This window comes from Salvelinus fontinalis, unplaced genomic scaffold (assembly GCF_029448725.1).
Source record: "Salvelinus fontinalis isolate EN_2023a unplaced genomic scaffold, ASM2944872v1 scaffold_0023, whole genome shotgun sequence".
Classification (NCBI taxonomy): domain Eukaryota; kingdom Metazoa; phylum Chordata; class Actinopteri; order Salmoniformes; family Salmonidae; genus Salvelinus; species Salvelinus fontinalis.
This window is the reverse complement of record NW_026600232.1, coordinates 733,896-752,432: the sequence shown is the minus strand read 5'-3', so window position 1 is coordinate 752,432 and position 18,537 is coordinate 733,896. Positions and strand designations below refer to the sequence as shown.

At 40.4% G+C, this 18,537-nt stretch overlaps 1 protein-coding gene across 1 annotated transcript; it reads left to right on the top strand.

Annotated features, from left to right (window-relative positions):
* Positions 1–2,070: 2,070 nt before the first annotated feature.
* LOC129842227 (zinc finger protein 883-like) lies at positions 2,071–9,167 on the top strand. The gene is made up of 3 exons (XM_055910687.1): positions 2,071–2,164; positions 5,359–5,524; positions 7,007–9,167. The coding sequence occupies exons 1-3, from the start codon at positions 2,156–2,158 to the stop codon at positions 8,572–8,574; spliced, it is 1,743 nt and encodes a 580-aa protein (XP_055766662.1). The 5' UTR covers positions 2,071–2,155; the 3' UTR covers positions 8,575–9,167.
* The last annotated feature ends 9,370 nt before the right edge of the window (positions 9,168–18,537 follow it).

Sequence of the window (18,537 nt, the reverse complement as noted above, 5' to 3'; positions counted from 1 at the left end):
AGATGAGATAAGGAGTAGAGATTGAGAGAGATTGAGAGAGAGAAACATTAGATTGTGATATAGTGTGGGTTGTGTATCAGAAAGTGTGGTATGTACTGTTGTTGTTGGTAGCAGTTTTTCTATGTCCTGTGTTTGTGAAATCATTAATAATTACTCTGTTTCATTTGTTCCCAGGGGGGGGGAAGGAGAAGGCACTTTGGGAGTGCTTAGGCAAGAGGCCCGCGGGCATACATATACCCGTAGTATATTTACTGTCTAGGCACACTAGGTAAGACCTGGGCGGACCATCCCCTGTATTTTGGTTAGGGCACCAGGCGGTGTTAAGTTAGGTAAGTTAAGTGGGTAGGCAGGTTAGATAGGAGAGGGGGAACTTTGATATTTACTTTCTTTGCTTTGGTTCCGTCCAGCCCCTTTTCCCCATATTACCGTGTATGAAAATAAATCCTAGTAAACGGTAAAATCTGCTTTTGTGTCATCCTTGCTCGCACCTACAGTCCATACCTCTTGCACTTCAGAGAGTTGAGTTATAGCAGGGAGTTGCGTTCCCTCTTCTCAGAGGCGTGCGTAACACCAATCCATTACACCATCCATCCACCAGAATAGAATAGACCTACACATAGTCTGTGTGTGAAATGGCATCCTATTCCTTATATACTGTCAGGTGACATTTCAGATGCAGCCATCCTCTCTAACAGTTAGAAGCCAAACAAATGATGTCAGGGACTCCAAATGTCATTAAGTCACTATTGGGGATTGTCGATGCAATGACGTCTCACAAATCATCATTGCCATGGTGATGCTCCATGACATCATTTATTTGGACGGTTGAAGTGTTGTAGAAGAGTGGGCGTAGCAGCACTACACTCTTAGAAATAAAGGTGCTATCTAGAACCTTAAAGGGTTCTTCTGCTGTCCCCATAGGAGAACCCTTTTGAGTTTCAGGTAGAACCTCTGGTTCCAGGTAGAAATCTTTAGGGTTCCATGTAAAACCCTTTCAACAGACCAGATGCTTTTCAACTTTCTGTGGAGAAATCGTGCCCGTCACATTAGGAAACTGTTGCATTGAATACTTATATGGAGTATGGTGGGCTGAATTTTCTGGACATTCCTCTCTTAAATAAAACTTTTAAGATCAATTTGATAAAACACTTCATAGACCTACTTCTATGTGGAACTTTATGCCTTTTCTACTTTTGGTGCTCTTAACTTCATGTTGGTTTGCTATTGACAAAGTTCCAGTGAAACTCTTCTTTTCATCGGCAGGTTTTCTAGTCATGGTCCTTCATTTAGAAGCATAATTTCTCTCCACACGTATATTATATCTGGAATAATCAGCACATATTGTGTAATAATAAATCTTTGTTTTTAGAATATTGGTTCAGAAATAATATCCTATTGGTGAGACAACTTGTAAATGCAGAGGGTCTTTTACTTCATTATGACTCATTCTTATCACTTTATAAGATCCCTACAACGCCTGAAGAATTTACAATTGTTTTAGTCTCCATTCCCTCAGGTGTTGCTTTATTATTCAGGAACATGTTAAGACCCTCAGAACCTACCTTCGATTACCGCTGTTGACTCAATAGTAGTAAAGATTTGTTTTTGTTTTGGTCCATTCAACAACAGAGCGATACTAGCCTTGTATCAACAGGATTTTGTATCTATCTATATACCTAATGTCATGCCTTATTGGAATCGTTTTATTGATAATATCTGTTATCTCACACATACGTACTTACTAACACAATTAAGGAAGTTTATTATAAAATGATTCATTCATATTACCCTGCCAACCACTACATGAAGTTAAAAAAAATAGATACATTCAAGATGTACCTTTTGTAATGACCACCCAGAAACAGTGTTGCATCTTTTTTTAATGGTATTCATGTAAAGAATCTGATTTATAATGGAACAAATTCATGAAGATTTGACACAATTATGGAGAGATGTACTGCATGAATTCTTTACCTACGATGTAAATAATTTGGATGGATATTTGTATTTGTTGTTCACCCGCCGTACAGTAGGTGGCGGCAATAGGTGTAGTCTGCCATAAAACCTTAAAGAAGAACAAGAAAACAACAAATTGTTGACGCGGACAGTTAGCGGCGAAAAGTTCATATCATACAAAGAAACAGTAGCTTCCACAATGGATCGGGTAAGTCTGGTTTTAACAGTATATGCCTGCTGGGTTGTGTAAAATGTCTAGGCTTAGTTTTCATCATCTGTGAATCTCCACATTGCTGTGTTCTGTTTGGGGCGGCAGGTTTACAATTGGCTCATTCATCCCACTCCTCTCCCCTGTAACTATTCCCCAGGTCGTTGCTGCAAATGAGAATGTGTTCTCAGTCAACTTACCTGGTAAAATAACGGTAAAATAAATAAATAAATAAAAGGTAGCCTAGTGGTTAGAGCGTTGGGTCAATAACCGAATCCCCGAGCTGACAAGGTTAACATCTGTCGTTCTGTCCCTGAAAAAGGCAGTTAATCCACTGTTCATATGCCGTGATTCTAAATAAGAGGACTTAACTAGTTAAATAAATAAAAAAGTAGCCTACAACTATGTCAGTCGTATTGTAACGATCCTGGGTTTATAAGTGCGGATATCGACTCTGCCGCTAGAGCATGCTTTTACGGCATTCGATAACGCGCTGGACTTCGGGCTAGAAGGTCGAGGGTTCGAGACCTGCTCCCAGCTTGTTTCATTACACTATTTATTATGGATCCCCATTAGCTGACAAGGCAGCAGCTATTCTTCCTGGGGTCCAGCAAAATTAAGCAGTTCATACAATCATGTTTGGGAATCTGTGACTATGACCTAATTCTCTCCTTCCTCCCGAAGTGTGCACATGTTCACATTCCTTCACTGATTTCTTATATATTAGCCATTATTTAACCAGATATTCAAGTGGCCGTTCTAACAAAAAAAATAAATGACTACAGTCCAAACACGTTGTTTTTCCCTCGGGGGTATCTCCGCCGAAACCGGATGCAGTTTGATTGCCATCTTAAGGGAGGTCTAATTCCCTAACGTTGGCCCTCGATTTAGCTTGAAGGAGCGAGTGAACAACTTTGGTCACTTGCGGGGTCGATATGACCCACAATTCATTGCAAGCTGTAGTCACATTTTCAAACTCTGGTGGCCGCTAAGTGTCAAATTTAATCAACAACCAGCATTTTCGGTATCTTAGTTAAAATATGAAGCTAGCTTGCAATTAAAAAAAATATATATTACTGTTGGCAAATTTGGCTTAGTTTTGTAGTGAGGAGTCTGCAGCAAAACACCCCCACAACATGATGCTGCCACCCCCGTGCTTGATGGTTGTGATGGTGTTCTTCGGCTTGCAAGCGTTTCCCTTTTTCCTCCAAACATAACGATGGTCATTTTGGCCAAACAGCTCTATTTTTGTTTCATCAGACCAGAGGACATTTCTCCAAAAAGCACAATCTTTTCCCCATGTGCAGTTGCAAACCGTAGTCTGGCTTTTTTATGGCGGTTTTGGATCAGTGACTACTTCCTTGCTGAGCGGCCTTTCAGGTTATGTTGATATAGGACTCGTTTTACTGTGGATATAGATACTTTTGTTCCCGTTTCCTCCAGCATCTTCACAAGGTCCTTTGCTGTTGTTCTGGGATTGATTTGCACTTTTTGCATCAAAGTATGTTCATATGTTCACGCGTCTCTTTCCTGAGCGGTATGACAGCTGCGTGGTCCCATGATGTTTATACTTGAATACTATTGTTTGTACAGATGAATGTGGTACCTTCAGGCGTTTGGAAATTGCTCCCAAGTATGAACCAGACTTGTGGGGTCTACAATTATTTAACCTGAGGTCTTGGCTGATTTATTTTGATTTTCCCATGATTCCCAAGGAAAGAGGCACTGAGTTTGAAGGTAGGCCTAGAAATACCTCCACAGGTACACCTCCAATTGACTCAAATTGTCAATTAGCCTATCAAAAGTTTCTAAAGCCGTGACATAATTTTCTGGAATTTTCCAAGCTGTTTAAAGGCGTAGTCAACTTGGTGTATGCAAACTTCTGACCAACTGAAATTGTGATATAGTGAAATAATCTGTCTGTAACCAATCGTTGGAAAAATGAGTTGTCATGCACAAAGTAGATGTCCTAACTGACTTGCCAAAACTATAGTTTGTTAACAAGAAATTTGTAGAGTGGTCTAAAAAACGTTTTTATTGACTCCAACCTAAATGTATGTAAACTTCCGACTTCAACTGTGTATAATATATTTATATATATATATATATTGTATTAGTACTATGGTGACGCCACCAATATAATCTAAAATGGGTGTAAATAAGTCAGAAGTGAGACAAAAAGATGATGGTGGCGAAATGTCAAAGGGTATTTTGCATAAAGAGGAGTGACTATGTAAGGATGAAACTGTATAAAATGAGTGTGCTGAGACTGGCGAAGTCAGATGATCCTTGGACCAGCTTGGCTTTGTAATGAAGTCTATATACATTTAATGTTCCGGTATCTGAGAAATATTATTGGACCAATATTTCCACGACACTAGCTAGATACGTTAGCTTACTAGATACATTGATAGCTTTAGGTTGGTTGTTTTTAAGTGAATCTTCAAGATTTCCACCAAGGACGTTGCCTCTACGATCATCACTCTCCCTCGCTTGGTTAAGGGACATTTTAAGGTACACTCGGATGCAAAACGCAATTCAAGGGCTGAAGGTTGTTGAGTTTGAAACGCAGCTGGAAGGCATTCGGGAAGAGGCAAGATCAGGTGGGACCATTATAGCCAAGGAGAGGGCAGATATGTGTGTTTTCACCATTTGCCACAATGTCGAACATCTATATCGTATTTTAATTTATTTAGGGTTAGGCATAACGTTAGTGTTTTTAAGGTTAGGGTTAAAATCACATTTAAAAAAGATAATTTGTAGAAATGGGTGTGGTTTATGGCATTGTTTGTGGTAACTAGTGACGACCAGGCACTACTCCCATATATATTTTTTTCTCTTAAAGTTGCTGGGATGTCACGTGTCCTACTTTTACCAATACACTCCTAACAACCAACTCGTTACGAAAATGTAAATATGATCAAAAAAGCCATAAGCCAGATTTTGGTTCCAGTTATCACTCTTGCTTCTCCTCTTCCGCGTTGTTTGATAGGAAATGACTGGTATGAGATATATGGTGGAAACTAGCCCATTCCTCCACCAACCCAATACTCTTAGATTTGTGGGTTGTAGTGAACGATTGAACATTTCAGGTGGAAGGAGATGTTTGAGGGATGCACCCAAATCAGAGGTTTAGACTGAATTAATACAATATTTGGTTTAATGATCAACTGTTAACTTATTGTGGCCAACAGGACAAAGCTAGCCCGTTCCCCTCCACCCTCCCGGAGTCCCCAAGTCGACTGCCTCTCCGTACTTTACTGCTGGTTCTGGTCGACTGCAGGAAAACACCGGGGCAGAGTGGAACTGAGAGAGGAGAAGAGGAACATGGAGATATGATTTCATTAAGTAAAAACCATGGTGTGTGGATTACTCTGCTTCTTTAACAATTAATTGGTTAATTATATTGATTAAAATATTTGGTAGTTCCACCCAATTTTGAGAAGTGTAACTTGGTCCCCCCCAAAAAATGTTTGAATTCACCTAATTTTAAATTTCTTTTATGAAGAGCGCATGTTCGATTTAATAAAAACATGTTTTCCCATCTCAAGAGGTTATATGAAAGTACATACTGTAGTAAGTGCTAAATAAAGTAACAGGGGATTACTGAAAACAACAAAACCACTAGTTTACAATACAATGAAATAGTCCTTTAAATCAGCCACCAATTGTCTCATGATGACATAATGGAAGCTAGTTTTGTTCCACGGGGAGTGAAAATTGAATGCTAGCTCCACAAAAACATTCGTCTACCATATCAATTTCTGGGTAAAATGGTTCACTTGCTCAGTTTTCTACAAAAAACACCAGAGAATCGATAAGACTAGAACTAGGAAACCTGCTTTTACTCTATGAGTTGACGTTCAATGTTTCTTTTGCCCAAAAAATGTAAGGAACAGTTTCACCATATTAAACATGGGTTGACCTTAATGAGGGACAGATGTAAATGAATCACTAATTACATGAAATAAATAATGTTCAGAAATGACTGTCAAAGTAACAAAATAACTAGTGCTTTACATGCACACTAATAATTTCCTATTAAACTGATTATGGCAGTAGGCTGAGTATGGCATTAGTCATGTAAACACCTTACTCTGCTGATCTTAATTGGTGTAAGGCCATAACAGAAGGAAGCATACGCCTTTAAAAACACCTTGTTTTCATTATCAATCTTTACAATGATTAAAGTGTTTCATGTCCTAATCAGAGTTATAGAGGTGTATTTAATCTGCATGTTCTAACACAAGCAGCGCCAGCTAACTTCTTTTGACCGAGTCCAGTGAGTTCAGGAAAAACTGAAAGTATGCAGCTTAGAAATAGTTTCACATACAAACGTTATACTGCTTTAAAAAACATAGTCGAGGTGGTAGAACGTTTATTTTGATTGCCAATTTTCAGCGTTTTTCAAAGTCCCATCAGGTAGCCTTATTTCAGATGTGTTCATGTAAACAGGTTTATTAGGGAAATTGTTCTTTCAAAACATGTCAATGTTTAAATCAAACTCTTATGCTAATTGATTTCACAATATTAGTTTCATTCTGCGCTTGTAACTGTACTCAATGATGGTTAAACTTGGATAAATTATTGAATTCGTTGGGTAAAAATCTTTCTAGAAGTTACACAGGGTTGACAGAGGGACTTGTCACAATTCACAATTTTGTCACTTTAGCAAGTGTTCATTAATATTATTTAATAACAGATTTAAAATGTAATACTGATGTACAATTTCTACTGGAAAAATATGAAAGGGACGCAAAAGGCCTTAATTTCATGGAAGGACCATCTGTTTATGGACCCATATTTGCAAAACCTAAACTATTCAATGTCTTTGTTTCACAGGGGACATCCCTAACTGTTGCTCTCTTAGAGGGAGGGGCTTATTATCTGGGGAGCCTCAACAACATCATGATGCTGACATGAAAGAGAAGAGTCTCTCCAGACCAGAACACCTCAAGAAACACCAGCAGAGACGTATAGGGAAGAAACCTCACCACTGCTGCTCTGACTGTGGGAAGAGTTTTGCTAAACAGGACTTGACTATTCATGAGCAAATTCACACTCTAGAGCATGTATCTAAAACCTTAAAATCTCATCTGAGAATTCATTCAGGGGATGGACCTTATACCTGCTTTGATTGTGGGAAATACTTAAATCAGTCAGGAGCCCAGACTAAACACAAACACACAGGAGAGAAGCCTTATAGCTGTGATCAGTGTGGGAAGAGCTTCAATCAGTCAGGATCCCTGATTGCACACCAACGCATACACACAGGAGAGAAGCCTTATAGCTGTGATCAGTGTGGGAAGAGCTTCAATCAGTCAGGATCCCTGATTGCACACCAACGCATACACACAGGAGAGAAGCCTTATAGCTGTGATCAGTGTGGGAAGAGCTTCAATCATTCAGGAAATCTGACTGTACACCAGCGCATACACACAGGAGAGAAGCCTTATAGCTGTGATCAGTGTGGGAAGAGCTTCAGTGACTCAGGATACCTGACTGTACACCAACGCATACACACAGGAGAGAAGCCTTATAGCTGTGTTCAGTGTGGGTTGAGCTTCAATAAATCAGGAGCCCTGACTAGACACCAACGCATACACACAGGAGAGAAGCCTTATAGATGTGATCATTGTGGGAAGAGCTTCAATCATTCAGGATACCTGAGTATACACCAACGCATACACACAGGAGAGAAGCCTTATAGCTGTGATCAGTGTGGGAAGAGTTTCAATAATTCAGGAAACCTGACTAAACACCAACGCATACACACAGGAGAGAAGCCTTATAGATGTGATCAGTGTGGAAAGAGCTTCAATCAATCAGGACACCTGACTATGCACCAACGCATACACACAGGAGAGAAGCCTTATAACTGTGATCAGTGTGGGAAGAGCTTCAATTATTCAGGATCCCTGACTAGACACCAACGCATACACACAGGAGAGAAGCCTTATAGCTGTGATCAGTGTAGGAAGAGCTTCAATCATTCAGGATCCCTGATTATACACCAACGCATACACACAGGAGAGAAGCCTTATAACTGTGATCAGTGTGGGAAGAGCTTCAATGATTCAGGATACCTGACTATACACCAACGCATACACACAGGAGAGAAGCCTTATAGCTGTGATCAGTGTGGAAAGAGTTTCAATCATTCAAGATCCCTGACTCTACACCAACGCATACACACAGGAGAGAAGCCTTATAGCTGTGATCAGTGTGGGAAGAGTTTTACTCAAGATTCCACCCTGACTACACACCAACGCATACACACAGGAGAGAAACCTTATTCCTGTCTATGTGGAAAGAGCTTTGCTCATTCAGGGTCACTGATAACACACCAGAAAGCTCAAACATGTTTTCTTTCATCTCGTTTCTCTCCGGCACCGGTTCCAGATTCCTAAATAACATTTCAATAGAAAACATATTGCAAAGAGTTATCTGTCTCACATTCTCTAACAGTTTAAGTCTGATTACCATGGTAACCTGTGTAGCATAATATGCAGCTCTGGATCTCTATGTATCAATCGTCTTGGAGTGGTGTGTGTGTGTGGTGGGGAGGAGGTGTTCAGAGCTGTATCTTATTTTATTATCTCATATTTTCCATTAAATAATGTACAATAAAATGTTTCACCAATAGTAGGGGTATATTCATGTGTGGGGGAAATGTTGTCTGAAGAGAGAGCCTTGAATTGTACATCTTGTCTCATACATCATTGGTTCCTGTAGGTGCTGGGTATAGATGTGAGGGGGAGACAGTCATGATCCCCTCAGACCTTTTGGCAGAATGCCCAGAATATGTTCTATAAGTTACATGCAGGAACCAAACGTTAATGATGAATAATGTAAATCATGCAAATATAACTTGTCTGTGTAAGCAGTATATAAGAGAACTAACTTGACTGCCCCGAAAGAGCTCCCGACCGATGTGTACTATGGTGCATTAAGTTTGTTGCAACCTTTCCAGCTTGCTGAAAGTAAAGAATGATTCATTTAAGTTTGACTGAGTCCTTGGTAGTAATTTCCACGACACATGTATTCAATACAAAAATACATTAAATCCTTTATCTTATGTCGCACTGCATGAGGCAAATGGTGGTCACACCAGATACTGACTACCGTTTTAAGGTATCTGTGACCAACAGATGCATACAGTTGAAGTCAGAAGTTTACATACACCTTAGCCAAATACATTTAAACTCAGTTTTTCACAATTCCTGACATTTAATCTGAGTAATAATTCCCTTTTTTAGTTCATTTAGGTTTAAGTTCATTTATTTTAAGATTGTGAAATGTCAGAATAATAGTAAAGATGAACGTTTATTTCTTTCATCACATACCCAGTGGGTCAGAAGTTTACATACACTCAATTAGTATTTGGTAGCATTGCCTTTAAATTGTTTAACTTTGGTCAAATGTTTCGGGTAGCCTTCCACAAGCTTCCCACAATAAGTTGGGTGAATTTTGGCTCATTCCTCCTGACAGAGCTGGTGTAACTGAGTCAGGTTTGTAGGCCTCCTTGCTTGCATACACTTTTTCAGTTCTGCCCACACATTTTTCTATAGGATTGAGGTCGGGGCTTTGTGATGGCCTCTCCAATACCTTGACTTTTTTGTCCTTAAGCCATTTTGCCACAACTTCAGAAGTATGCTTGGGGTCATTGTCCATTTGGAAAACCCATTTGCGACCAAACTTTAACTTCCTGACTGATGTCTTGAGATGTTGCTTCAAGATATCCACATAATTTCCTTTCCTTATGATGCCATCTATTTTGTGAAGTGCACCAGTCCCTTCTGCAGCAAAGCACCCCCAAAACATGATGTAGCCACCCCCGTGCTTCACGGTTGGGATGGTGTTCTTCGGCTTACAAGCCTCCCCCTTTTTCCTCCAAAGATAATGATGGTCATTATGGCCAAACAGTTCCATTTTTGTTTCATCAGACCAGAGGACATTTCTCCAAAAAGTACGATCTTTGTCCCAATGTGCAGTTGCAAACCGTAGTCTGGCTTTTTTATGGCAGTTTTGGAGCAGTGGCTTCTTCTTTGCTGAGGTGCCTTTGTGGGAGCTAATGTAATATAAATAGGTGTAGTTGCCATGCTGAAGTAGCAAGGACAAAAAGTACATTGGCCATAGGAAGAGAAGATGACACCCAGTACATTTGCTATTTATGAAAAGGGTAACATGCCAAAGAGTACATTAACCAAGGCCATAAGTACATTTATTACAGCTGGACATACTATTGTCAGAAGGACACAGGAAGGAGAATGGTAGCAGAATGACCAACAGGTGAAACATGAGCATGCAATGTATGTATTATTTTTGTATGAAGGGGTCCTGCCACCATTATAATCTATCCGGAAGCAGATATGGGCATTATTGGGCGTGAACAAGCAAAGAACTCAGACTAAAAGGTAATGGTGGCAGAAGGACTAAGGGGAGTAACTTCATTTACATATGGTGTTACGGATAAAGGTTTCCTGTGTGTGTATTTCTTTTCTCTCCTTCTCCCCTCACAGGTGACAATCATCATTCCCCAATCAGTCACCAATCAGTCGCTAATCAGAAGACACCTGCTCCTTTTCCCTTACCCAATCACAACCCCTTTCCCTTGGTTTAAAAACCCTGTCAGTTGTTTTCTCTGGAGGGCAATCTCTCTCTCAATACCATCTGTCTGTAGATCTCTTGTTTGGGTTCAGCAGCTACATGTCACTTTGTCCGTTATGCTGTGAGTTTTGTTTTGGTGTTTGACTATTTGTTCATGGTGGGGAAGGGGGTACTAAGACAAGTTGCCCATGGGCATACACTACCCGTAGGTAAACTTTGTCTAAATAGAACTGGGCGGACCACCCTCTGTGTTTTTGGTTAGTTAGTTAGCTGTTGTTGAAGTAGGCTAGTTTAGGGGTATTTTTGGATATTTGTTTCTTTCCTTAGGTCCAGCTCAGCCCCTTTTCGTGCCCCCTGTTTACTGTGTGTTTGCAAATAAACCCTGAGTTTTTGACGGTAATTTAGTTGTCTGTGGTTTTTGTTCTCACTGTTACTTTTTCACTGCTATAATTTGCATGAGTTATGTTACGGTTTTCGATACCATCCCCCTAGACTGCTGGGCCAAAAGGGATTCGTAACATAAGGGATGTAGTCATATGTGTATAAAAGCAGAGCCAGTGCTCAGGGAAATCGGCTGTTTCGTGGACCAGCACGGCATTTGCTACTTTGTATTAAAGCCTAATTGAATTCACAAGTTCTTGTAAGAGTGACATATATCTGAGGCAATATTCTAGCTGTATGTTCTTAATGTTGTTGTTCAGCCACGACTCGGTGAAACATAAGCCATTAAAGTAAATGTCCCATTGGTAGGATATATGTGCTTTCAGTTCGTCCCATTTATTTTCCAGCGATTTGAACGTTAGCTAGCAGGACGGAAGGCAAAGGCAGATTAGCCACTTGTCGCCTGATCCTCACAAGGCACCCTGATCTTTCTCCGCAAAATCTCAGTTTTTTTCTCCAGCGAATGACAGGAATCTGGGAATGGTCGGGTAGTATATCCCTCCCGTCCAACTCATTGAAGAAAAACTCTTTGTCTAATCTGAGGTGAGTAATCGCAGTTCTGATGTCCAGAAGCTCTTTTCGATCAAAAGAGACGGTAGCAGCAACATTATGTACAAAACAAGTGAGGAACAACGCGAAAAAAACAACAAAATAGCATGGTTGGTTAAGAGCCGCTAAGACGGCAGCACTCCATCACTCTTGTTATTGGTCAAATAGTCCTGATACAGCCTGGAGGTGTGTTTTAGGTCATTGTCCTGTTGGAAAAGAAATGATAGTCCCACTAAGCGCAAACCAGCTGGGCTGGCGTATCGCTGCAGAATGCTGTGGTAGCCATGCTGGTTAAGTGTACTTTGAATTCTAAATAAAATACCGACAATGTCACCACAAAGCCCTCCCACACCACCACCTCCATTCTTCATGCTGGGAACTACACATGGGGAGATCATCCGTTCACCAACTCTGTGTCTCACAAAGACACAGCGGTTGGAACCAAAAATCTCAAATGTGGACTCATCAGACCAAAGGACAGATTTCCACCCGTCTAATGTCCATTGCTCGTGTTTCTTGGCCCAAGCAAGTCCTTTAGGAGTGTTTTTTTTGTTGCAGCAATTAAACCATGAATGCCTAATTCCTCTGAACAGTTGAACACTTTAAAGTACTACTTAAGTAGGTTTTTTTGTGTGTCTGTACTTTACTATTTATATATTTGACAACTTTTACTTTCACTTCATTCTTGAAGAAAATTATGTACTTTTTACTCCATTTTCCCTGACACCTAGAAGTACTCATTACATTTTGAATGCTTAGCAGGATTGAAAATGGTTAAATTCACACACTTATCAAGAGAACATCCCTGGTCCTCCCTACTTCCTCTGATCTGGCAGACTACCTAAACACATTTGTTTGTAAATTATGTCTGAGTGTTGGAGTGTGCCCCTGGCTATCTGTAAATGATGTCTGAGTGTTGGAGTGTGCCCCTGGCTATCTGTAAATGATGTCTGAGTGTTGGAGTGTGCCCCTGGCTATCTGTAAATGATGTCTGAGTGTTGGAGTGTGCCCCTGGCTATCTGTAAATGATGTCTGAGTGTTGGAGTGTGCCCCTGGCTATCTGTAAATGATGTCTGAGTGTTGGAGTGTGCCCCTGGCTATCTGTAAATGATGTCTGAGTGTTGGAGTGTGCCCCTGGCTATCTGTAAATGATGTCTGAGTGTTGGAGTGTGCCCCTGGCTATCTGTAAATTGAAAAAAACATAAAATTGTGCTGTCTGGTTTGCTTTGTATGAGGACATTTGAATTATTTGTACTTATATTTGAACAATTACATTTAGTTTTGATACTTAAGTATATTTTAAACCAAATACTTTCACTCAAGTGGAATTTTACTGTGCAACTTTGACTTGAGTCATATTCTATGATGGTATCTTTACTTTTACTGAAGTATGACACATTGGGCACTTTTTCCACCACTGGACTAATGTTTATTTTGACAGGAGAATTACTTGTGAATTAGGTTCGATGCACCCATTACAAAGACTTGCATAAACAGTTCTATGTCCTATCTGTGCTGGTAGTGTACAGCAGCTGCCATTATAGCGGCAGCGAAAGACCAGGACCAGTAATTCCCAGACACTCCCTCACGAGAGAGAGGCCTGTTGAGATACTCCCTCTTTGCGCATGTGTTCCAAGTGGCTGTCAGGTAAAAGTAGAAGATAGCAGACAACAGGATTCTTAATCGAAGGTGGGTGTTGTTGAACGTTTTCTTGAATTTACTCGACTTTTATAGATAACGTAAAATGTTATCCGGGAACTTTCTGAAGTAATATTAGGCTACATGAGATGTTTATTTCTTTTAACTTACTTACGTTTTGATATTTAAATAGATGTTGGATTGCTCTGGTCTAGGGGCGCATCAGTTGCAGGCTTGAGAATCAAATTTTCTCTCGGCAACTCCCAAGTCATTATCCGAACACTACAACAAAGTAGTCAAACTGTACTGTAGCTTGAAACATTTCATGCCATACAAAGAAACAATAGCTTCCACAATGAATCGGGTAAGTCTGGTTTTAACAGTATAGGCCTGCTGTGTTGTACAAAATGTCTAGCCCTAGTTATCATCTTTGATCCTCCACATTCCTGTGTTCAGTTTAAACGGCAAAACAAATAAAGATCTCTCATATTTAAAATATGTTTTGATTTGTTTAACACTTTGTTGGTTACTATATGATTCCATGTGTCATTTCATAGTTTTGATGTCTTCACTACTATTCTACAATGTAAAAACAAAGAAAAACCCTTGAATGAGTAGGTATGTAAACTTTTGACTGGTACTATATATATATATATATGTTTTTTACTGCAACCGCCAATGACAGGAGCACAAAGGAACCCGCTCTCAGTGCAGACAGTCTGCTGCTGCTTGCTGCCGCTCTGCTAATCGTCGTAACATATACAGCAGGAGTCAGAAAGCAGGTGCAGTAGGTGAGTTTTAATACTGAACAAATACAAACGCACAAACACGGGAAGAGTACTGAACATGAGAGAAAAAACAATAGCACCTAAGGTCTGATGACAACAGAGGGCTAAATAAATGAGAAGTAATGAGTGATGTGATTAAGTCCAGGTGTCTAATGATGAGGCGTAGGTGTGCGTAATGAAGGTTGCCTGGTGTGCGTAATGATTGGTTGCCAGGACCGGTGGTTAGTAGACCGGCGACGTTAAGCGTCAGAAAGGGGGAGTGGGAGTAGACGTGACAATCGTAAGATTGGGGGAGGAGAAGAGGTAGGGGCTCCACGTGGGTAACTGGGGGACCATGCCTTGATGGGTAACTGTTTAAGAAAAAATAAACAAATCAACTGCATAATAAATACATGTTACTGGGCAATTGTGTGAGTCAGGTGCTGGGCCCAAATCCATGAGGCAAAAAAATATAATAAAAAGTATGTTTTTTTTTTTTTTTTTCTATATATTTTTTATGCAACAACAGGAGCTCACTGTAAATTTTCAAAATACACCAGAGAGCATAAATTAGCCAAAGAGGATCAATAGTTTCAAAAAAATAACTGGAAGTTAAAATTTGATCACAAGCACATACAGGTAACTGCATAATGTTGAGATGGAATTGTCAATCTATAATGCAGAAGCCAACGGGTCAATAAGAACAGTGGTTAAAAACAAATGGCAAGAGTTGTGGAACAAGGAGAGAAAAGGAAGACACCTGTATAAGATCCAGGAAAAGGTGGGGGCAGACAGGTCCTCAGGCCGAGAGAGAAGGGAGGAAAGTGTAGTCACGAGGCTGAGACTGAGACACACAAGGCTCAATAGTACATTGAAATTGGTGGGGAAACATCTGACTGTGAGGTGTGAGCATTGCCAGAAATATGTGAGGGAAAGGGAGCGATTGTTATTAGTTTTGAGGAATAATGGGGTTGAAGAGCCAGGATTAAGTGAACTGCTGGAGAAATCTTCAGGGGATGAAGAAGAAAAAAAGAGAGCAAACTAGAAGCTATTAGGCCCTAAACAGAGAATACACAGTGGCAGAATACCTGACCTCTGTGACTGACCCAGAATTAAGGAAATCTTTTGACTATGTACAGACTCAGTGAGCATAGCCTTGCTATTGAGAAAGGCCGCCGAAGGCAGACCTGGCTCTCAAGAGAAGACAGGCTATGTGCACAATGCCCACAAAATGAGGCGGAAACTGAGCTGCACTTCCGAACTTCCTGCCAAATGTATGACCATATTAGAGACACATATTTCCCTCAGATTAAATAGACCCACAAAGAATTAGAAAACAAATACAATTTTGATAAACTCACATATCTATTAGGTGAAATACCACAGTGTGCAATCACAGCAGCAGTGAAGAACAAACACCATTGTAAATAGAACCTATACCTTCCCCTGGACTAAATAAAAACCACTAAACCCTCCCCCTGACTGAAACTGAAAGAGCATGAGGGAAAGGGAAATACAGTAATTGCATACATTTATGCCTGTCCCTAAAGCAGGGGTTATTAAACCTTTCAGCCTGGGACCCAATTGAGAAATTCTGTGTTTTCCTGGGACCCAAACTCAGGAAAATGAGTTTATTCTGGGCTCTGTTTCTGACAGTGCAACACTGAGGTTATGCTCAGCCTTGAAACTGTTTCTGTACATGTTTTTAAGTGTGTCAGAGTTGAGAACCCTGACTCACATAGGTATGTGGTGCCAAACTGGACCAGAACATCTACTGCTTTCTCAGTCAGGCAGGAGACCGCTTCCTACTGTAGATGAGCAACACAGAACTGTGAGTGTGTTTGCCTCAAAAAGCATCTTGCTTCAATCCGTTTATTCCAGTTAAGAATAACAATTATTATTGTATTTTAAGAGCAACAGTTCCAACCGAGACTAGTTTTCTACAATAATTTCTACAGTAAGATGTAAAGTAGGCCTGATCATTTTTCATCTTCATCTGTACTGTTACTTAGGGTTGCACTATCAGTAGCTAGCTTGCTTTGGCGAATGTTAGCTATTAGCCGTGTACAAGGCCAGGGGATTGTTTGAAAGAGAAACTCACATATACTACTATGAGAGTTCCTGAAGCATTCTGCCCTGTTCTGAAAGAACTCCCTGGGTTTACCATCATGCTGTGGATGTTTGGTCAGGACGTGTCGTTTTATTAATTTGTTCGTTATGCGAGTCCCATTGCTAAGCACTTCCGCACACAAAACACATTGTGGGCGCTCCTCGTTATAAGTTTGTATGAAAGAGAGAGAAACTCATCGCTGTATATGCGTTTCATGACGATTGAGCTCAGTCAGAACTTTGGGTAGCATGAGTCCATTTGATGACAACGGTGAGTGACGGCGAGTGGGAATGACAAGTCAGTGGCTGGGGGAGGCTCCAAGATGGCAGCTTGAACGCAGTCTTCCTACCGAGCTGTGCATACCAACTTTTGAAAGATAGTGAAAAGTGTATGATTTTGAACTACCAAACTAATACTTTGCTTGCTAAAAACACCAGGTTATTGATGATTTAAGATTATATTTTCCAAAATGTCACAGCGCGCTGACAGAAAGAGAGATCTTATGGCTAACTCCTCAGCTAGCAACGCTCAGGCATCATCCAATGTCGTTACACAGGAGGCAAATGTTTTGATTGACAACTGCCACAACTATACTGGTCTGACAGACTCTATGACACGTTGTGTCAGACGAGGATTTTCCTTCTTTGCCTATAACCCCAAGCAAACCTCCAGCTTCCAAGAAAGGCATGTTTTATCTGGGCCCAGATGCCACTGCAAATAATGATGTTATCGCCACTCTTTCCAGGCTCATCAATGCAAGGTGCGATGCCTTAGAGAAAATGGTTGGCGACAACTCAATGAAAATCGAGGGCTTAAAAAAAACTGTTGACTTTGCATGCATGGAAATCAAGGATGTTAAGAAGAAGGTCGCCCACATCGAAAAGCTTGTTTCGAAAAGGAGGAGGGAAAGACGGACTTGACCCAAAGAAGAATCGCGGAACTCGACAGCTACTCCAGACGGTGGAATCTGAGACTGTATGGAGTTCCCGAAGCAGATTGGGAGAACATGCGGCAAGAGACCATCAAAGTCTGCCAAGCTATCCTACTTGTGGAGAAGGCTAAGCTAGCAGATGTTACTTTCCTACGCGTCAACAATCTACGTTTTGCTGAAGACCTCTCGAAAGCAGACAGAGAAAGGAGAGAGAAACCGTGGGCAAAAAGCACGAAAAGAAGGGAAAGCGCCTTTCATCAACGGATCCGAAATCAACCTTCCTCCTTGAGGACCGTCATAGACTGTGCCTGGTGGTCAACATAGGCTACCTAGATAGCTACCTCTGATGTGAGCAGATCCCTCTCCCGGCTCTAAGGTGATTTAACCTTCGTTCTAACTGCACAGGACTGCTGGAGAAATGGATATTTGTTATTTTATTTGTTCTCTCACTTCTGATATGTTTACCTGCAGTATAGGCAGTGAGCTAGCTCTTTGTTGTTTCTTGTTCTGGCAGTTAGCTTTGTTCTGCTAAACTATTCTCACTCACCATATATCTATATATGGTTTTTATATTCTTTTTCGATTTGCGATTGTTGTTTAGCTCATAGTACTTTGTTCTATATTCCACTTTGTCGTTGTCTATTGTGTCACTCAATGCTAGGCGGTTAAGAAATAATGTAAAGCGCAAAGCATTATTTTTATTTGCCAAACAGCTTAAAACAGATTTATGTTTTTTTTCAAGTCTCATTCAGTTGCTACCGACGTCAACTTCTGGAGATCTCAGTGGGGTAATGATGTGTGGCTCTCTCATGGTTCTGAACGCTCTGCTGGAGTTAACACTCTAAAGAATCATTTCAATGGAAGTATTTTGCACTCCGACTGTGACCCTTCTGGGCACTTTCTTTGTCTTGTTATCAATTGTAACAACATCATCATTATTATTACCAACATTTATGGTTACAATTCAAAACTTGAAAATGATCACTTACTTGAATATTTAGTAAAGCGTATTCTCCATTGGCTAACCAAGTTCCCGAATGCTTTACTTATTGTAGGTGGGGATTTTAATATTTCTCGGAATAATTTAATTGATAGATGGCCTCCGGGACAGTCCACTAATTTGAATACAAGTTTGAGGGAGTTTATTTGAGGTTTGATATTATAGATATTTGGAGGGTAAAGTTTCCTAATGTCATGCCCTGGCCATAGAGAGGCTCTTATTCTCTATTTTGGTTAGGACAGGGTGTGACAAGGGTGGGCATTCTAGTTGCTTTATTTCTATGTTTTCTGTTTCTATGTTTTGGCCGGATATGGTTCTCAATCAGGG

Coding starts and splice junctions, on each gene's coding strand:
- LOC129842227 (XM_055910687.1), top strand. Junction 5,525..7,006: donor TTCATTAAGTAAAAACCATG/GTGTGTGGATTA, acceptor TTTGTTTCACAG/GGGACATCCCTAACTGTTGC.